Below are 22,724 nucleotides of genomic sequence, written 5' to 3'. Positions count from 1 at the left end.
GGTATGAAAGGGGGATGACATGCAGGAAACTGTCATAGGTCGGATTCGAACCCTGGACCTCTGCATCGAGGCATAAACCTCTCAGTATATGTGCTCCTGCTCTACCCACTGAGCCAACCCGGCCACACTATACCACATTTTGCTTTTGTCTTTTCTCTACATGTATTGTATTGTCAAATCAAATATAAACTAAGTCAGAGCATATTGTATCGCAAATAATAGTTTTGAAAGATTTTTTCAAGGTCAGAAAAGGGGAAGAAGAACCTATTTTATGAAATTAGAAATTATGGTATAACATGCTGATTTGATATTAATAAATATCCATGGATCTATTCAAGCAAGCACACATAGAGACAGCAGTAGTAGTAGTATGTTGGTATATATCTACGACGTTTCATTTACGGGATACAGTAGTTCCGGTGCCGCTGGAGGTTTCCGCTGGATGTCCCTCACCTCGCGATTTCTTTGTGTTGGCATTCTAAACTCCAGTCGATTCGGGAAAAATACTCCGAGCTAGAACCAACAATCAAATTATACTTATCTTTTTTTAAGGAAAATCCTTATCACACACTCAACAGCCATTTCATTTCGAGAACTCGCCTCCCTAAGTACACATCTTCCACCAAAAATCGTCCTTCCCGAGGCTATTTTGCAGCGGCACCGTACCTGCATCCGCCGCTTAGCACCACCCAAGACGATTGTGATTGGTTTAAAGAAATGCCAATAAACCAGAGCACGTTTTTCTCCCATCCCGGAATGCTGCATGGATTAGCCAGACCCTCCTCCCCAGCGCTGTGGAGGAACGTCTGGCAATGGGAGACTAGTATTTTGGTGACATTCACAGGTTGTTAATGATTACATTGACAGGATAACATCTTTTTTTTTTTTTTTTTTCTACACCCCCTCCCCCACAAACACTGTATATCTTCAAAGGCATGAAGGTCCAGAAAACTGCGTGTCTAATTAACAACCCTCCCTGAGACTACGGCTTTGATCTGCATGCCCCGAAGAGATGTAGCGAGTGGAAGGAAAGACGGAGCAGGGTGAGGAGAGACATGGCTAGAGAAATGGGGTGTTGAAAATCCTTGAAAAACAAGATATCAAAATGCAAAACATCTTGCAAGCAGCCGTTGGCTCAAAGCTGGAAAGAGAGAGCTGGATTTGGCCTTGACTCAAAACAGCACAACAAAAACCGCTGCAAAGTATGGCAGCTCTCAACCTTCTCACAGGGACTCAGAGAAGAAGAAATGTCTGGTGCATTTATGGTGCCAAAGTCCACAGGCGAAGCCACGTGAAGCCCCCTAGCAAGTTTTCCTTTCACAGTTCCAATCAGAGCTAATGACACCTAAAGGCTCCGCTGGTCTCCAAGGATCTCTGGATTCAGACCACCATGGGCAAACCACCCGAATCCTCTCTGATTATTATGGCTTAGAGATATCAGTGAGGGCAAACCATTGTAGCTTAAAAATCGCTCGCCGTAATCGTGACCGCAGTAGCCCTTGTAACAGCCGAGGCAGAGTAGCATTGACAGTAGCAGTATAATCAGCTGCAGTGCGCATGCTAATGGTGGCAGTGATTGCAGCCTGAGTAATAGTGCTGGCAGCAGCGGGAGCAGCAATATTGGTAAATAGAAGTAAAAAGCAGTGACAGATGTAGTGCAGCACCAGCAGTGCTGTGAGTGCCCACTTACGGGACAGTGTATTTTCTTCACACACACAGTCGTTTTCCAGTTTTTATCCTACCGATCCACCAACAGACATGTTTACCTGGAGGGGCAATTGGACGCTGCAGGTGAGGTGGGACAAGACAGATATGGCAGGGAGGGAGACTAACACAGCCCCAATCACGTGACGGGGGACCCATCCAGAGACCACCAGGAGCAGGGAGCGGGTACAGTTCATCACCTCCTCCAAATAGAAGGCCATTCTGCAGGAGAGGAGAGGAGAGGAGAGGAGAGGAGAGGAGAGGAGAGGAGAGGAGAGGTTGTTAGGAGGAGACGTTTCCAGCAGCACAGCTCCGAAGAAAATCAGTTCATTCTAAATTACAATGAAATCAGCATAAAAAAAATAAAACATGACCGAACAAAATCCAAACGGAAAAAAGAAATACTCTCCCCGTATTACTCTCTCTCTCTCTCTCTCTCTCCATCGTCAGGGAAAAACTGAAGCAGACTTTCATCACTATTATTAAGACACATTAATAAAACACAACTGTGCGGTCCAAGTCCCAGCTAAAAGATGAAGATGTATTGCCCATTTTCGCATGGCATTTACTCAAAATAAATTCATTTCCAAACGTTCCCCACAGAGCTGCATCCATACACCCCCCAAAAACACACACCACAAGATATATAAAACACATCTTAAGCACTTTAAAGACTGGAAACTCCAAGTAGACAGGTGTGTTTTGGTTTGGAACTCTACCCGGTACCAGGATGTCATTGTGCCAATTTCTGAGCCAATACTGGTCCTTCACAAAACAATTAACATGAGCCAGACATATCTGACCTGGGAAGTTAGTCCATTGTGGTGTGGGAGCCAACCACCACAGAAAAGCATTTGTTTTAGTTTCACTGGAGAGTTGAGAGTACTGTGGGACGGTCTATCTGTGGTTTTTAACCACTGAGGCCCAAGAGATGCAGGCTTTTAATCCAACAAAGCACTACAGCAGTCAATTGGTAAACAAACACTTAGATATTATAGGGCCCTGATGGCACAGCACTGACAACAACAGCCTAAATGACATTTCAGAGGCTTTTCCATCCTGCCAGGAAAAAAAGATATCTGAGGAAAACACAGACTCCTTGTCATTTTGTATTACAAAAATGGTCAAGTTATGGGGCCATGAATGTATTATCTTATGTAATGTGTTTTCATTGTTCTTAAACACACAGCCTCCTTACCGTATGGACAGTACCAGGGAGGCCAGCTCCAACAGGCCCGCCAGGGGAGCCAGGGCCAGGGCAGCAGGAGCTGGAGGGCCCACGGTGGCCGGGCTCACCAGAGGTGGAAGGAAGCAGGCCAGCGTCAGGGCCAAGAAGACAAAACAGCTGAGGAGAACATCCAGGAAGGAGCTGAAGGTGGAGCTCGCAAATGTCTGCACTTGCACCTGGTTCTTCACCTGGAAGGGAACAGGGATGTGAAACTAAGGCCCGTTTTTCCACGCAGATCTTTCGCCGTAGCCTACGTAAGTAGCCTGATGTTTATACTTGTGCGCTGGTGTGTGTCAAGCTGGCATGTGTGTGTGTGTGTGTGTGTGTGTGTGTGTGTGTGGGGAGTGGGTGATAGAGCGAGGGAGAAGTGAGAGAGTGATGGCGTTTAGCTTCGGAGCGAATACCGACTCTAGAGTCATAGTGAGAGAAACAAAGTGTCTCCCCCCGTGTTTTCTGACCACGGTGGGAAATCTGTAGCAGGAAAAGTTAACCCTCTCCTTGATTTCACGTTTGTTTATGGAGAAGGAGAACCAGGAAATGAGTCGGGGGGGAAATGCAACGCTACCAAACAACGGCCGAGCGACGTGCGTCGATGCGACGTGCAGTTACATTTCTTCGAGAGGTGCAAGTCAGGCTACGGCGTAGGTTCTGGCGTAGACGCAGAGGGGTCTGCGGGGGTACACCGTCGATTCTACGCACAACCATAAAACGGCCTTAAGAAGAAGTTTTTTTTTGAGAAATCATGCCTGCACCTTACACTGCGCATACACAGGTTTTGTACCATTATTTGAGTGTCTACTTAAGAGATAACTGCTTAATTTAAAAACAGCTTTCATTGCTTAAATACTGAATATTATAAATGTCCAATGTGTATACTGCTTTTGAAAGAGTAAAGTATTACATTAAGTTATAATGCTACGATAGTAAAGAAGTGATGAAAGGTGGCTGTATAAAACAAGTGTTATTTCAATGTGTAGCATAGAAATTCTAAATAAATTGAGACCATCTTCTATCAAATATAACCTGAAACACATAATTAGGCAAATCCACAGTGAAAGCTATCTTCTAAACCAGGGACCCCTTAACTGAGAGAGAGACGGAGCAGGGACCCCTACTACATATATTGTATATAATGAAGTTGCATATTAAACTGGGCCTACAATAACGTGTAGGGCGACCTAAAGCCTTAACACGTATACCTTTTTAGTGCAAAGAATACTAAGCTATTAATATATTAATTGTTAGCATGATTTAATAACACAGTGAATCTTTAGGATGAACTATATGGCTATCTTAGTGACTACATATAGGCCAGTAAGCTTATCATCAGTGGAGATTTATATTTGCTAATAACATGTGGGAATTATGTTTAGACATTTTAATTATTTTTTTTAAATAAATAATTTAGAGGCCCCCCTCCAGTGACTCTGAGGACCCCCTAGGGGTCCCTGACCCCCTGTTGAAGATCTATGTTCTAAACTACAACATAAATAAAAAGAAAAGAAAAGAAATTCAAATATAAACAGAAATTTTGAAACAAATGCAAAGCTACTCATTATCAAGAGTTTTCATTTCACAGCTTAGCCAGAAAGCCACAGCCAGTACAAGTACAAAGACTAATCATCAATGAGTAATCACTGTAGATTTGCATGAAGTTAACTTAGAGTTTGAATGTCAGTGTGTGTAAGCTCTGTAGTAACACGGGTGTAACAGCAGGGGGCTGCAAGGCTGAGAGGTCAATGCAGGCCAAGTGGAACTAGTCCTTTGTGTGTGTGTGTGTGTGTGTGTGTGTGTGTGTGTGTGTGTGTGTGTGTGTGTGTGTGTGTGTGTGTGTGTGTGTGGGTGTGTGAGACAGATTGAGTGATTTTGTTATTGAGTAACCAGCAATGTTTCTCTGCCAAGATGGAGAAGTATTATATAGTATAGTAAAACAATGTGGAACAATGAAGGGAGGACAGGTGTCACAACGGGATGCTAATTTTGCCATCATGTTTTGGGATATTGGGACTAAGGTTTACACACATTCAGTAATGAGATACTAGTCACTTGTTTACATACTGCAAAAAAGGTACAGGCATCAAACTTCAGTATTTTTTTAGTACTGGGAAAAATCTGTCCGTAGCGCAGAGTATCACCATTTCAAATCCGATAAGTTGTCTTGTTTACTTATTCTTTGATTTGATGTTTCTGGAGTATAATTACCATTTTGCCAGTTTAGAAAGTTCTGGAGCTTTTGATCATTTCAAAGTATCTTCATCAGCAAACTGTTCACCCAATTGCAGATGTTCAAATCTCTTTATTTTCTTTGAGCACTTAAGTCCTTTGCTGTGTGCTTGTGCGTGCGTGTGTGTGTGTGTGTGCGTGCGTGTGTGTGTACCTCCTCCTTGTAGCTGCTGCGATAGGCCTTTTCCAGAGGTCTCTCTAGGAAATTGAGGCTGATCTTGTTGATGGGTGGCTTGAAAAAGTAGTCCTTCATCAGACTGTGAACCACAGAGAAACCAAACCAAATATATAAAGTCATATATTTTTCCTTCGGAAATCAAATATTTCTGAAAAAACTAAACCTTCGATAACAAAACACACCAAAATTGCCAATGTATTTACTTCTGAATTTCGTTTTCCCCATCTACTCTACTTTGAGTAGATGTTAACATTTTGCAGACTGGATCCTCTCCATCAGGGAATTTTCAACCTTTTTGTGTCTTGTGACCTTGTTTTTAAGGCGTTTTTAACCCTGCGTTGCCCGTCTGTATGGGCAGATGTGAACACAGCAATTGTATTCTGGTGCAGCCTATTCTATGGCCTCTGAATGTAGAGTTATCAAGTTATGTTATGACAATAACTGTGGCAAACGTTTGTATTCTACTTTTAAGAGCATACTGGGGCCGTTCTACTGTATGTGAAGTTTGCGTGGTTGTCACTGTGTTCATGTGTGTTTCCTGACACACTCTGAAGACATGTAACATGCTATGTTTTATCCTTAAAAGGATGAAAATTATGTAAAGAGGTTTATAGCATATAATTAATGCTTACTTATTTAGACAAATGGATTCCTTCACCGCTACTCACTCTATCACACTATCAGTTCATAAGTTCTACCTTCAACCTCTTACCTGTCCTCCCTGATAACATCCACAAAGTGGACGTCGCTCTTTTCTCTGAAGTTCTTGGCACGCAGCTGGATCAGGGCGGAGTGGTCCATTCCCGGGCCTGATGCCCCTGTGCCTCCAGCCATGCCTAGACTGGTGCCGGTCCCCGTGCTAGTGCTCGTCTTCTTCTCTTTCTCCTGGAGCATGTCGCACAGGGAGCTCTGGCTGGCTCGCACCGGGTCCTCCAGCGGGGGACTCAGGAGACCGTTGGCTGCTCTGGGGCTGTGACCTGGGATGAACTGGATCGGGAGGAAAAGGTGAAGAAGACAAAGAAGAAGAGAGGGACAAGATTCAGAAGAACAAAGAAAAGGTCATAAAGAAGGAGAGACAGAGCATGATTGTGTGAAATGCTTAAAGGGGGGCTTGACAAATGTACTTTATCAACAGCTTGCTCTAAACTCTAAAACAGACCTTGAGTTGTGAAGGAAAGGATTGACATAATTGTAGTTTTCCGACCGACACGCTGCACAGCAGGTTAATGTGTGTGTGGCTGAGTGTCAACTGCTACTAGACAAAAAGCTGCCACTGCATAACAGCGCTAATCCTTTACTACTGAGTTTGTGCAGTCAAAGTTGTTGAAACACACTGGTCTCTTAAGTGTGTGCGCGTGTGCGTGTGTGTGTGTGTGTGTGTGTGTGTGTGTGTGTGTACCTTGGCACTGCTGGTCTTGTGCTCCTCCTGGCAGCCGTTCAGCACGGCCATATCATCCCCCTGCTCTGTCCCCGGAGACAAGACCACACTACGGGACACACAGGGAGGCTAGAGAGACAAAAAGACAGTGGAGAGGTTGACAAATTAAAACATACCACACAGAAGCAATTTGAGATACAACAACACTTGGATAGGAGATAGGAGTTAGTTTGAGTGTGGACACTGTGGCCACTGTGATATTGTTTCCTCATAAGTAAGACTCATTCACTCTTTCACTGTAAATTATTATTAATCTGATTTTTTAGCCGAAATACCTTGGTGTGTCTTCCAAAAGGTGCTAATTTAAAATATATAGCTGTGTTTTCAGCCACAAAGTGTGAAATAATGCAACAGTTGTCTTTTTTTTTGGAAATAGAAACCATCACAGAATTAACAGTAGAGGTAGCCATCTCTTAAGTTCCACCCTCAACTTTTAGTTTTTTTCTGACTTACCCTGATCCTGTCTGGAGGCTGGTGAGGCAGCAGGGGCTCAGCAGCCTGTGCTCCCCCTGGGATGAGGTCCGGTGTGCAGGGCTGAGGACAGGAGGACAGGCTGACCCCAACAAAATCTCCATCCGGCAGTCCCACCTGAGAACAGCCACACTGCACATCAAGCTCCAACTTCCTTCCTGAGATCAGGTAGGTTTTCAGCCCTGAGGAAAAGCAGAAACAAACCAAAATACACTCTGTTTAGAACTTTATGATTATGATTTTCATAATTTTCTTGGTTTGACTTGAAGTGATGGGGGAAAAAAGAAAAGAACTGCAGCACACAAAAATGTTCCTAAAAGTCATATGTTCCTAAAAAGCATCATTATTAATGGTAACACTGAGAACGCAATGCTTTTAACAACACAAGAGGCTGGACCACCACAAAGTACCAAACATTCCCTGGGTAAAAAATCCTGTAATGTGAGGATTGCTCCATGTTACATCTGCATAAACTAATCCGATGCTGAAACAAAAAGTCAATCTACAGGACAAATGATTGTGTGATTGTAATTTTGTTACGTTATTTAAGTAAATTATCAAGTACAAATACCTAACATGCTGGTTATAGCTTCAAAGATGCTAACATTAGCTTGTGTTTCTTTATTTTATATCATTATAAAATAAACACTGTTGGATGTTGATTAAACGATTGACTAAAATCTTACAGCAACACAGTGCCACTCATAACTTTACAGTTACAGGCATTCGTGATTTTTTGAGAAAAGATTTTTCACTTGTGAAAAACAGTGGCTAGTTGCAGACATGCCCTCATCAGCAAATCATCAGCCACTCTTTGTTGATGTACACATACTGACAAGCAAGTGGTAATGCAATACTGGGTGTTTCACCAACTATGTTTGCACGTCAGGCCAAGCTCTGGCCATGTTCACACTAGTGTAGGGCCAACAAGGAAATCTACAAACAGCGGATTAGCGTGGTGGCCCACAGCCAGCTGCTATCAGCCTGTCCAAACACACAGAAACTTGGCTAGCTGGCCTCTTTGTTCAAATAGCTAAAGGTGCTAACCATGTTAGCACGGTGATGACTGGAGGAGCAACTGTAGGACATCAATTAACCTTGTACTTTCTTTTTATCCTTTAAAATAGTTGATGGTGCCCCTGTCTAAAGAACATCTAACTTTGCAGTATTAGGGGCTGGTATGTACTGGTATGTGTTGAAGGGGAGTGCAAGGGGGGTGTCCGGCCGATTGTGGTGGGCTGGTCTGGGTCTCAAAAGTCCAGGGCTGATGTTTTACCCCAGTCCAGCCCTGGATTAAGATATAATAAGAACTTGCCTTAAAAAAAGTCAAATTGATCATTACTGGCAGAACTAAAGCTACAATAATTTCTATGATTTGGTGTATGACTGTTTGATGGATACAGGGCTAATCTGCCGTAAAATGCGAAAACAAAAAGATACACCAGAGGTTAAGGTTGCCACTGCGCGGAACCAAGGAGCGTGACTGAGTTCCACCACAGCTTTCTGTTCTGCTTCCATGTCTGCATAAATAAAATTAGTTATGAATACGTTTCTAACAATGAACTTATCTTGGGAGTCTGGAAGCACTGTGTCTCTTGTTCCGTGCCCTGGGACAGTGTTGACTTGGCAGACATTCTCAGCCTGTAGGCCAACAACAGCTCTAACTCTGGGTTTGAGTCCTTTGCCAAGCAGGCAACAAAGGCCATTTATGAGATCTCGACGCACACGCGCACACGCGTACACGCACACGCACACGCACACACACACACACACACACACACACAAAGGTTCACTGCTGTTGTCTGGGGTCCATTAGCTCAGAAGCAAGAGTTGTGTACCCTCAAATTATCTTAAAATACAAAGTCAGTACATGTTATAACATAAGAAGTAAATAAGCTTTTCTTGTAATGTTTGTCTTGTTGGAAACTTTGAAAATTAGTGTTCCATAGGGCTTTTCCACGACCAACATTTTGACTTGTCAGATTAAGAAAAGCACCGGTGTTAGTAATAACAATAAAGATGGCTCTGTTCTATTCAAGTGTCCCAGTAAGCCACGGCAGTGTGACAGTGATCCAGCATTAACAATACCAGGACCCTGAAACTGACGCAGCTAAATGGAATTCAGACATCATTCATTTTATTAATTACACCTGTGCATTTCCTATAGTGAAATGTCAAAATGTTTTTTGTGGGAAAAAAGGCCCATTAGGAGGATATTAAAGTTTACACAAAAGTAAAACCTCCCACAGGAGTAAAGTAACAAAATATATGAAGCATAGCCCAGGCCACTGACAACAATTAACGTAAAGAGTCCTTAGTGAATACAAAACTCACTCTCAGTCATCTGCACAGCCAGCACCTTGCCAGACCAAATCTTACAGTTTGTAGTTGGCTGCTAAAGTGACAGAAGAACCTCAAATGATGTACTGTACTGAATTTAAAAAAACTTTATTCAGTAATGTTTTAGAGGCGTACAATGACTACAGACACTCATTACAGCAAAAATGCTTATGAGTTAGAGAGTACTTTGAAGATCACTGAGTTTAGCATGCCTCGCATAACCCACATTCCTTGTCTACTTCCATTTCAGCTTTCTAACTTTATCAACAGGTTACTCTAAACATTAAAACAGACCTCGACTTGTGAAGGAAAGGATTGACATAATAGACACTGAAAAATTTTAGTTTTCCGACTGACACTGCACAGCAGGTTAATGTGTGTGTGCCTGAGTGCCAACTACTTTCTAGACAATAAAGTGCCACTGCATAACAGAGCTAATCCTTCACTACTGAGTTTGTGCAGCCAAAGTCATTGAAACACACTAGTCTTGTGTGTGTGTGTGTGTGTGTGTGTGTGTGTGTGTGCGTGTGTCTGTGTGTATTGATCTCCTCTAGGCACTGTAAAGGCAGCACTCTGGGAAAGAAACTGACACCAGCACTCTAAAGTCTCAATGCAGCTCAATGGTTTTTATTGATTTATTCATACCAGCTGGCTTGAGAGGGTTCAGCTGAGGACTGCTACTACAACAACTAGAATACACACAGACAAACAAACACACACACACAACTAGAAAAAGAAATGCCCATACAGTATGTATGTACACCTATTAAAATCTTATCTGGCAGACTTGTGGAGCCAACACAACCTAAACTATGTGTGACAAAATGAGCAAAGCATGGAAATTACTGACTTAGGTGTGGCTTCATCATCTTAAAGTTTGTGCCTGTTATCCACGCTTGATATTTGATTTTTTTTCCTAGAGTAAGCCAGCTCCAGTGGTTTTCTTATACATTTTTTATACTGTTACACTCTATACATAAATTGCTGCCACAGAAAGTGCTGTGGTGGGCACTTTATTTTTGCCGTTGTTAGGCAAATATTCCATAGTCATCTTTCAGCCAATTGTAATTCAAGTGGTCTGAGAGAAAACTGGAATTCTGCACCTAATCTTGGCTTCAGAAAATCTAGCCGTCACGGGAGACTTTGGTCAATCATAGGTCATTTCAGAGAATAAGAGTGTTCCTATTGGCTGTTCTGTGCATGCGTTGCCTGTGCAACAAAGAGGGGAGAGGGAGAGCTGCAGGAAGAGGTCTCATTCTAATTCAAATTCTGGCGGGTTTTTTTTGCATTCTACCCAATGCGCTTTAAATGACTGAAAACAGTAGACCTCCTTTAAAGCTGATGTGAATGAGAATAAGAGAATAATATTTTAAATGTGCAAGTTATGAGCTAATTCATTTTTAATGACAGGTTCTTTCAACTGGTTCGGAGCCTCTATGAGGGATCAAATCGAATCGGAAGCGGCGGCACAGTTTGATCACTTGATTCTAAGGTTGGTTCCATTGAAGTCTAATTTCTTTACGATACGATACGATACGATACAACTTTATTGTCAGCCAAAGGCTGAAATTCTTTGTACATACCTGGGTAGCTTGTTTAAAATGAGCACGTACACATACATCCAAAACAGTGAATGACATACACATACATCCAAATGAGGACATACACATACATCCAAACATACATGAAATTAATAACACCAACAAACATACATGAGACATTACCACAGATGACATAAACTCCAAAATAAGGAAACAGAGAAAACATATATAACAACAGTACATGACATAAACATACACACAGACAAAGCCTTGGAGATGTATATCCCTGAAATAAATATTGCACTGGGTTTAATGTAACCGGTTTAGCAATAGGATAGATTGATGTATGAAGGAGTTTTTAAGTCTAATACGATTAAAAGAATGAACTCTAAAGCGTCTGTTTGAAGGCAGAAGCTGATATTCACTGTGCAAGACATGTAAAGAGTCATTTGAAATAATTTTGGCTAGTCTAAGCATACTGTTATTGTGAGCCTCCTGAAAGGAGTGCACTACAGGTAGTCCTATAATCTTTGCGCAAATTTTAATCTGATTAAATAACTTTGTTTTATTTTTAACTGAGAGGCTACTTAGCCAAGCAGTACTACAGTAAAGCATCATACTCTGAATTACTGATGTGAAAAACACAGAGATGATTTGACTGCTAGCTCCAAAAGATCTTAATCTACGAAGAAAATAAACACGCTGTTGTATTTTTTTGCAGATAAAATCTATATGAGAAGTCCATGAGAGATTGTCGTCCCTGTTTAAATGCAAATTGAAAAGGGTCTTGTTGCTTCCCTAGATATTTGTTTAGATGTTGAACCATGATCTTTTCCAGTGACTTCATGATCACAGATGTAAGGGCTATTGGCCGAAAATCATTATATTCTTTGGGACTCTGTTTTTTTAGGGAGGGGCCTAATATGTGATGTTTACCACACTATTGGGATGGTGTGTGTGTCCACTGACAACTGAAAGATGGGTTGCCATACAGGTGCTAATTCCCTGGCACAGGATTTTAATATATATGCACTGCTGTGGTCAGGCCCTAATGCCTTCTTTGGGCTGTTACGCTGAAAAATACCCCTGACCTCCTCCACAGTTATGACAATCCTCTCTGTGTCTAAGGGTATGATGGTCTTAATCACATTTACACATTCCTCACAGTGGTCAGTAGAATCAAAACGACAGAAAAAATAATTTAACTCATTTGCAAACATAACATCATTGCCTGTCACAATAGGTTTATTTGAAGGAGACATACCAGTCATTTTTTTCACCTGTCCCCATAATCGTTTGAGATTTCTTTCTTTGAATGTCTCCTCCAAATGATTTCTGTGTAGCTGTTTGGCCTCCCTAAGTTTATTTTTCAAATCTCTATCCAATTGCTTGCCTGTAATTGTATTTTTATTTTTAAATGCCACCTTCCTAGAATTTATAATACCCTTCATATCCTTAGACACCAACCTTTTATTGTTTGGATATATCTTTATTCTTTTAGTAGGGATGACCAATTGTACACAAAAATGTATATAATCAGTAATCACTGTAGTAGTTTCATCTAAGGAATTTTGATTATGAAATAATTTCCAATCGGTAAGATCAAAACAAGCTTTAAGCATCTCACCTGCTTCAGGAGACCATCGTCTTATTTCTCTATCTACAGGTTTACAACTTTTTAATTTAGTTTTGTACGTTGGGATGAGATACACCACGTTATGATCAGAATTTGCAATAGGAGGTCTGATTCTGGAATCATAAGCATTTTTAAGATTCACGTAGCATTTTACGGTCTGTTGGGGCACAGGTCCAGTTGTTTTTTGGGTCAAGATACAAATTTCAGCCCTCTATTCCACATTTACTGAACACAGAGACACTCACCACACACACACACACACACACACACACACACACACACACACACACACACACACTGTGTGGGAAAGGTCTTAAGGCTGATTTAATGCCTGCAAAGACCTTTGCAAATTACACACATAATTTTCATACTTATGAGACGATTCAGTGAGCCCCATGTCAAAGTATCTACATTCACATTTGCATTTGTTATCATCATTAGTTAATTAGTCATTTAATTTGTCACCCAGGCATCAATAAGTAGCCTGGTCCTACCAGACTCTCATACATTTCATTTGTACAGAGAGTCTGGCCACTCTCCATTGACAAGTGTTAACTTCCTTGAAGACAGGTACTTTGTTGAAGTTTAAGACTATTGGATCTGCCCAGAGCCACTCTGGATCTGCCATAGCCAATCGTGTGTAGTGCGTAGGAGGGCAGGGCGGAGCCAGGCTAATCAATAAGTGCATTAGGCAACAACTACAGTAATATGTAGAATATTTAAAAAATAAGCGTGTCCATTGTTAATGTCTCTATTTATTGTGTTTATTTGAAAAGTTGCATACACTTCCAAGTGCATAACAACTGTACAATGTTGAGATTAATTTGGTTGTTCATGTGTGTGGGTAGGTTTGTAGAGTGCACATACAACCCACACCCTCAAAGTGGACATAGCCCTTTATACACAATGAATGCACCATTTCCTGGAAATATGCAGCATCTGCCTGTCTGAGACATATTGGATGGTGATATATCCGAATAAACACACACACACACACACACACACACACACACACACACACACACACACACACACACACCTTTCCTGCAAATATTACTCATCCAAGCTAGTGCACTGCAGTGTGATCCCCTTTGCCCCACATATTCTCCTTTATTGAAATCACCAACATCATGCAAACACATACACAGCACATGCACTAGTCACTTCCACAAGTCCAAATGTAAAGGGTTTATACACAACATGTGAATGAATGAATGAATGAATAGAATGATGAATGGAGAGGAAGCGTAGTTGAGTCGTCACATTCCACATGTACACCCGAAGACCAGACACACCATAGACACACACACATCAGAAAATGACTCTCCTATGAACACACTCCTAACTCACTACAACAGCCATGCATACAGATTCAAACACATTGCACTACTGAAACATCTGGTAAATTAATCAAACTACAGAAAATTATCCGTAACCAATTTTGATAATTATTGACCATAAACATTTAAATCATTTCCCGAGCCGTCTCTTTGCTGCTTCCAGCTTCTCAAATGCATGGATTTGCTGCTTTCCTCTAGCCTATATCATATTATTGTAAAAAGTATCTAAAGATGGGAGATTGTGATGGGTCTGTGATGGGTCAAACGCCAACCTCAATATTCTGGGGGGTTGGGGCTCAAAAAGGTTAAGAACCACTGCTATAAAAAGCTTGTGTGCAAACTCACACTTTTTTAAATTAAAAAAACACACGTACACACACACACGCTCCAGGTTCAGCTCAACAGTCCCCCTGTGAGAGTGTCTGGGTGAATATTTTAGACCAAAGCAATCAGACAATCCCCACAGGGCTGTCCCAATCCGGACTCTGCACTTCCTGACAAATAACCCTTGACCTTATGGCGGCTTCCAAGCACATGATCACAACCTTGCCTAGTAAACCCAAAGGTTGCCAGCTCCCCTCTGGTCCCACACACATAAAGGTGAAAATGTGTGTGAAATTGAGAGACAGAGAGACAAAGAGAGACACTTAACACACATTTACTTAAACTAATAAAGCATCAAAGCGACTTAAGTCAACCTCAAAACTGGAAAAATGAAGGAAGGCAGTGGCTTAACTTCCCCTTAGCATTTTGAGCTTCATCTAACCTCTCTCATTCTTCACTTTCATCTTGCTGCTTGGAACAGTCAGACAATAAACAACTCCTGCACTAAAAAAATAGACTTTAACTTGTCTTCCCTTTTTGCAGACTTGGCCTTCCCACTGTCCAACTTCTACTCAACTATCGCTCGATCTTTTTCTCTTTTGTTTTGCCAAACCTTAGATCTCAGGCAGCCTCTTGCTACCTATCTTTATATCTAGCTAGTCTGTCTTATCTCTGTTGTCACATTCTCATTTTTCAGCCATCTTCCTTTCACTTAAACCTTCTCTCACCGGCCTTTCTCCCCCCTTCTCTTCCCTTCCCTTCCCTCCCCTCCAGTTTTCTCCCTGGTCAGTGGCGGGTCTTGAGAACAGGCCTAGTGCAATAGCAGATGCTTCCATATTTGGACACGCTGATGGAACCAAGGGATGAGGCTCTCGCACGATCCTCCTTCAAATACGCTCCCATTCCTCCCTCCAATCTATGCATCCCTCCTCCCTTCCCTCTTTTGGGCAATCATTTTAGTCCATGGAGTTCCTCACTCGCTCCCTCTTCTTCCTCCCTTTTGTTTTTTCTCTCCATCTCCTTTATCTCTTTTTTGAAAACCATACTCTGGGGATTTAATAAATCCTTTATTGGCAGCCTAAGGGGTTCAGACTTCCTAGGTTTGGGTCAAACACAAGACCTTTGTCACATCATCCCTGGGGTAGAGTAGGGTATCCAGAACTTGCTCTAACTGGAACCAGTTACAAAAGACTAAGGGCCTAATTTACTAACACTAGCGCAGTTTGCGCTGCGTCTGTTTATGCGAGTTCGGTAATAGCGCACGCTATGCTTCCACATTTTGCGAAGTATTTATCAACCCTGACACCCATCAGGCAATCAGCGTCTTTCTCCGCCCACTATACCGTAAATTGCGCTGTAGCGACGCGGTACTTGTGCTATGATATGGCTGAGTGCAGACTGCGATATTCCCACTGCTGATGCTATGACTTTGATTTCTTCCAGTAACTCTAATATTGCATGGCTGCTTGATCTGTAACGCTAAATGATGTTGTGTTCACTGACAAAGTGTGATTCTTATGTTAAAAACATTTTCAGCCTCACCTATGTCTTCGTCTTGCTCAAATTACTGTTGCCATTTCACCAGCAGCATAAAGGTCAAAGAGGAAACTCGACTGCGGCTGGTTTAGACCTGCTTTTAAGAGGCGGAGAATTTCCCCCGCAGAATAGAGACGCGCTCTTACTGACAGTGTAAATACCACGAAATATATAATTAGGCGCACTTTGCGCTTATCCTCCCACCTTTTTGGGTGGAACTCCCACTTTCCCCACAACCCTCCCACGAACATAATAATATATTATATTATTATAATAATAATATTGAAAGCGCAACTTGTCTCTTCTCGCTCATGTGGCAGACAATCTGCGATTTTACCCAAGTGCGCCCTGTTTGTAAATAGCCCGCATCGGTTACGTCCGTCTTTGCGACCAATTAGCGCCTGGAAACAGGCGCAAACGGCTTGATAAATCTAGCCCTAAGAGTCTAGCCTGACAAGCCAGACCCACATCAAGATGTTGGGTCTGGGAACTCACCATTGGCAGGGCTCAATCCGAGGGGCGGGTATAAACGTTTGTCTTTCAAATTCCCTCTGCACGCAATAGGACAGCGCACAACCAACCAGAGCAACGCTAGTTGATAGATTAAACTTTTGCCGTATACGGTCGGCAAAACTCTGAACACATCTTCCTTTTGTAAGAATGACTTCAGTGCCGTTCTTTGTTCTTTTCTCAACGAAAAGCTGAACTCCAAGTCTTCCAGAGTCGCGGCTAAAGCCGATTCGAAAGGCCGCTGTTCGCCAGCAGCAGCCGCCATCTTCTTTGTTTTCAAGTAACACTGAATTCACGCCGAACCGTCGCCACTCTGCCGTCATTATGTCAAGCCCGCCCACCGACTCTATACACGATGTGATTGGCCCGGCTACAGTTTGGCTTTTCCAACTCAAAAGCCAACGGAGAGTTGCTAGACCCCCTGGCTGCAAATTAAATTAGTTGCTGATACGGTGCTTCTAGATTTCTAGGATACTAAGAGTCTGGAACGCAATGAAAATCAATATCACTTACAGATTTCTCAAGTTTCTTTTTGTTCTCAAAAAACATGACCACCATTGGAATTCAAAAACAGATTGAAAAGCTGCATTGGAATCAGAATGGACAAAAGTTCAATGATAACCAAACCATAGTCACCCCCTCTCTCTCCCTGTTGTTTTTTTACTAACATTACATTTGACTAATAAAGGAAAAATGGTGTGGTGTGTGTGTGTGTGTGTGTGTGTGTGTGTGGGGGGGGGTCTTAACAGAGGCTGTCGCTCAGCAGCAGAGGACAGTCCTTGAGCAAGAAATGACCAACCTTGGTCCTCTGCAAAAGGGGAGGCTGATGATGACTGACACGTCACTCTGTTGTATTAAAATACACATATGCAGCAGGGTTTTTTATACTTACGAGGTCTTCTCTTCATACCATAATTTTAAAGGGGAGCACAAACACACTTGAATTGTATGCTGTCATTTGAGTCATACCATGTGTGATTTATTCTGCTGTGTGCCATGGATTTGTCACACACACACACACACACACACACACACACACACACACACACACACACACACACACACACACACACACACACACACACAGCTAGACTGTGGGAAATCCTTGGGAAGGGGTCATGACCCGAAAACATGCTCCTTCTGCCTTCTTCTTCTCTCTCCCTCCCTCACTCTTCTGTTCTTCCCTTTAATGTCACACAACTCTCCCTTTCCACAGACCACCAGGGAACAGTGCTTTGCATGCTGTTTATAGTTGGACTTGACTGATACAGGTTTTTGAAGGCCAGTACTTAAATTTTTAGACAGACATCTCAGATGTTTTGTGGCAAATGCTACATTGAAAAAGATCACTAATTTGCAGTATTTTATCTGACATTCACATCTAACGTCAGTGCTTTTCTTTTTTTCGTTCAAAAACCCAGACCACAACATTAAGAGCTTCAGGTCTTTAAAAATAGCTTATTTCTTGTCTCACCACAATATTCAACACTTGCTCAGGAAGAAATGTGAGGAACAGAGGAAATTATTGACTGAAATAGACAGATTAAGGAAAAGAGGGCACACCTTGTGCGTGTCTGTGTGTGTGTGTGTGTGTGTGCGTTCACGTGCGAACGCTCAGTTGAGAGGTTGTGACCTGCAGTCGTCGTCAAATATTAGCAAAATAATTGATGACAAAACACATTAAGTGTTACATTGATTGCACAGGCATCAATGCACATTTTTTACGTTGTACTTTTTACAGCAGAGCCATCCATAGACGCATTACAAGCACACACTAAAACAGGCAATGTCGTCAAAGTAACAGGATTATGTCATATGAGGAAAAAGTAGACTAAGGCTATGCCTCTGCCTCATACTTTTACTAATAAACTAACTAATTTTACAGTTTAAAATGTTTACAACTGGGAAGGCAAACTCATTAAAATACGAAAAAATTTAAATCAGTGTATATGACAGATGGAATAGTGGCATTAGAATGTATCAGAGGCCACCAAATGTGGGCTTTTACAGACATTTAGTTTTTGTGGATCCCCCTAGCTGGCTACTCTATATTGTTGTGAAAAGCCCTGTACTACCACCATCCACCATAAGATGGACTTGTGTTTGTCTTGCTTTCTTTTTTTCGCTCTTTTCTTTCTGATTGCCCAAATCTCATCCTTACTTTCCCCCCACTTTATGGTTATAACTCTCTTGCTCTCTCTTATAAGCTCTTTAGCTATATAAACCAGTGCAAAGGAAGCTCATGGATTTTTTAACAGGCTTGAGGCCGCACTCTGTATCTATTATTCAGAACAGCCGTTTAACACAGCACCACTCCAGCATACTTGAGTTGGCACACATACATGCACAAACACACAGGGCAGTAGAGACCAGCCGCTGTTGCCACATTGGCACAAACAGCTGTCGCAAAAATTGAATTTTAAACAGTTGTCATATTACACACATGCACACAAAATACAGAATAACTAGCAGGTAAATGGGAGATATTAATGTGGCCCCATGTGTGCAAACTCAAAATTAAGTTTATAGTAAGTCACACACAGATACACGCATTTGATTCTTGATCCCTGATATTCTGACACTCATAATTACATATCCAGCATTTGATGGCCAGCAAAGTGCATGACATTTTTCCTAAAGTAACAGCATTGAGAAATATAAAAAATAAATAAAATAAACTCACGGTGGCCTGCTGGTCAAAACCACAATGTCTGGGGCTCTAATCTGGCTAAAGACCTTTGTTAAATCTCTCTCTCTCTCTCTCTCTAATATCTACTTAACTGTATGTATAGTTGAAATATTTGCTGGTAATTTTAAGATACACATTTCGTTGCCAGGGCAAAAACTACTGCAGGGTGGCACCAGTAAAGAAAATGCAAGTCATCTTGTGAGTAACAAATGAGACCAGGTAGTGAGTGCATCCACCTGTAACAAGTCACATTCCAGTAATTCATTCAATGGCTTGATTTGGCTGTGAGATAATACTTTAGTGTCTGTTTAATACAAGCAACACATGTGTAAAGACAATGTAATGTGTCACACTGTTGTATAATTCTTCATTGAATGACTGACAGCTCACAAGCAAGAATACGCATGTGCAACCTTTGGTCTGTATCACACATACACACATACCGGAAAGACTGGCCAGACCTGTCAAAAAGATGAAATACAATACACGCAGGTGACTCATCTGTTTGGGATTAATATAATACCGTATAATGTATTCAGAATTCTTCTAAAAATAGCAAGATCTATTACATGGACAGCAAACTGCCAGAAAAGACTAGTTAAAGATAAAGTGTGCGTGTTTGTGTGCGTGCACACTACACGTGCATTCAGGCTAGGACAGGGTTGGGCATGCTTATCAACGCTGAACACACACACAAACATATTTGACTCAACACATTCTTGAGCAATAGGAATGACAAACTTCTCTTGCAATATGTGGGGTGGATGGACAAAAGAAAGCTGATTAGACAACTGTGTGCAAGAGAGAATAAGTGTTTGACACCAGAGATCCTCTAAGGGAGGGAGAGGCAGAGGATCCCAGTAAGCGTTATTACAGGTCTATTAGGATAGAGGGTGAGAGATGCAGAAGAGAGGTAGGAGAGAGAGAAGAAAGAAGACTATCTGTAGGAAGCTCCTGCTATCAGTGCATCCTCACACACACACACACACACACACACACACAAACACACACACACACACACACACTACAGTAATGATAATGGAATAAGGATGTACCTAATATGATATTGTAGAAGGGCATTATGTAAGTAATTGTAGGTCCACTCCTGGATTTGTGCGTGCGTCCGTGCGTGCGTGCGTGCGTGCGTGCATGCGTGCGTGCGTGCGTGCGTGCGTGCGTGCGTGCGTGCTTGTGCCACGCTTAGGAGTGTTTTTTTTTATTATATATGCCTTTTTACCTGTATTTTTTCTTTATTTAACTGTAAGGTGTCCTCGAGGGCTATGAAAGGCACCCATAATTAAAATATATTATTATTAATGGTAAACAAAAGTCAGGGTTCGGTTCATACCGTGGTTTAAGAGTCACGGTAATTTCGAGTGGTGTGCCACGCTACCAGTGGCGCTTCCTCCGAGGTATCTCCGCCGCTAACCCCATAGAAAAACAATGGCACAGCCAGCGCTGAGCGATTTTACCGCGGATCATGTGTAAGCTGCTTTAGGCAGGATTAGTGAGTGATAAAACATGGACTCTGTTCGTCTTTAATTGCCTGCCACAAAGATGACTGTCACACCTAGGGTAAAGTCACAAGTTGTAGTAAAAATGTTGCTAAAACAAAAGAAACAGCAATCTAGCTGATTACCACTGCAACAATCACAATGTATGATCCCACATCGAAAGTCCCATTTTTATCTAATTTCTTCTCTCTCCTTTCCCAGTAAATTTCTGCTTGGTCTCAGTCTTTCCTCTAAATTTTACATGTTCAGCTCTCTTGTCACTGGAAGGCATTTTTCTTTTCATTCTGTTATCATACACAATGACGGCCAGACGCAGGCACGTTTGCGAGACCACCTAGTCAAGTGATTACAGTTGACCTTTGAAGTAGCAGGGCCCTGAAACAACACCATGTTGGGTCACTGGCTTAAGGACAACTGTCTCCTCTCAACTTTATACAGAGCTTTGTGTTCACAAAAATGCACATATAGCACAGACACACAGGGGAAGAGATATGTACTAGCATACAAAGAAACAGAGGACAGACTGAAGGTGGTGTGTGTGTGTGTGTGTGTGTGTGTGTGTGTGTGTGTGTGTGTGTGTGTGTGTGTGTGTGTGTGTGTGTGTGTGTGTGTGTGTGTGTGTGAGACAGTGCAGGAGAAGGACATTAAAAAAGTAGAGGAAGAGAGAGAGAGAAAAAGGAAAAGACAGAACAATGCACACCCAGGGAGTTTACTCTACAAAGACAACATTAAAAGCCCTAAATTACTTTCTACTATGTGCTCATCTCTAAGTGATAAATCTCTGTGTGTATACATGTTGGTCTGTGTATCTAAGGCACAAATACTTTGATCAGTCATTTTATGTCCTGGATATCTTATCTTTATCATAAAACATGCACACGCACGCACACACACACACACACACACACACACACACACACACACACACACACACACACACTTTGCTTGATAGGCCAACGCAGCGCTGTGGCTCTTATCAAAAGGTGAAGATCTGAGGAGGAGAAACAATTATAACGCAGCACAGGGCGCAACCTTGCTGCCGTCTGTCTCCGCTCTAACTCCTTACTGCTCACCTCTCCCATGCTCCGGTAATAAAATCTAAATCTACTGAAAACAGCCGAGAAACTTTGGCTGCAGAAAGTAAATGAAATACGCTCTGCTTTCTCTGCTGAATTCACACGTATCCCAGTAAGCCATGACAGTGTGACAGTTAGCCAGCATGCACAATACCAGGACCATGAAACAGAAACAGCTAAATGTAATTCAGCCATCATTTATTTTATTATTTATGTTTGTGTTTTTTCTACCGGGACATGTCAAAATGTCTTCTTTTTATATTGTCTTATGTGTCTTTTATATCTCATATTTGCCTTGATGTTAAAATGTGCTATACAAATAAATGACAAAATCTTGCCTTCTGTGGAAAAGGCCAGCTATGTATAACATAAAGGGGGGCAGTGCCTGAATAAAAATTGGAAAGATTACATGGCATCGATGATCCCGGAAAACTTCACCATCAGAGAAGTTTGTCTTAACCTCTCGGAAGAATTTCACACAAACTCATGAATGTATTTCCATGAAATTTGGCACTAAGATCGGCCTTGGGTTAATGAACTACTGATAGTGTATTATGGTGATCTACATGCAGAATTTCCATAACTCCAGAGGAGGAAACAAGATGAAAAGTGGGATTTTTCACCGAGCTCAATTTGCAGAGTAGGAACTGCTAAACAAGAGAACTCTTGACAAGTTCATGACAAAGCATATGTCCTCTTATAATGGAAAGCACATTTTTCACAACAAAAATATTCAACTAGCTATAGAGCAACAGAAATGGTGATGGAGGTGGTATGGAAGTGAGATACTTCCCAATGAGACAGCTAAAATGTTACCTTTACCAAAAAACAGAAAAGCCAGAGTGTAGAGTAGCAAAGTCCATGACCCACCGGGGCCTGGTTATAGTTAAGGATCTGCCATTTGCTGCTGCATGTTTAGGTGACATGTTTGATGTAGCACAGACTAACCAGCCTTAGGGCATGGACTTCCAACTGC

General features: G+C 41.9%; 1 protein-coding gene across 2 annotated transcripts in view; it reads right to left on the bottom strand.

Annotated features, from left to right (window-relative positions):
* LOC114565456 (adenylate cyclase 9) overlaps positions 1-22,724 on the bottom strand; it is a 37,229-nt gene that overhangs the window by 8,312 nt on the left and 6,193 nt on the right. For both annotated transcript variants that reach the window (XM_028593518.1, XM_028593526.1), the window contains exons 2-7: positions 7,225-7,424; positions 6,733-6,840; positions 6,046-6,320; positions 5,310-5,412; positions 2,903-3,120; positions 1,767-1,926 (exon numbers count right to left, since the gene is read on the bottom strand). In XM_028593518.1, the coding sequence (XP_028449319.1) occupies positions 1,767-1,926; positions 2,903-3,120; positions 5,310-5,412; positions 6,046-6,320; positions 6,733-6,840; positions 7,225-7,424 (1,064 nt within the window). The remainder of the gene's footprint in view (positions 1-1,766; positions 1,927-2,902; positions 3,121-5,309; positions 5,413-6,045; positions 6,321-6,732; positions 6,841-7,224; positions 7,425-22,724) is intronic.

This window comes from Perca flavescens, chromosome 2 (genome assembly GCF_004354835.1).
Source record: "Perca flavescens isolate YP-PL-M2 chromosome 2, PFLA_1.0, whole genome shotgun sequence".
Lineage (NCBI taxonomy): Eukaryota > Metazoa > Chordata > Actinopteri > Perciformes > Percidae > Perca > Perca flavescens.
The sequence above is the reverse complement of the archived record's forward strand: the minus strand, read 5'-3'. Positions and strand labels throughout refer to the sequence as shown.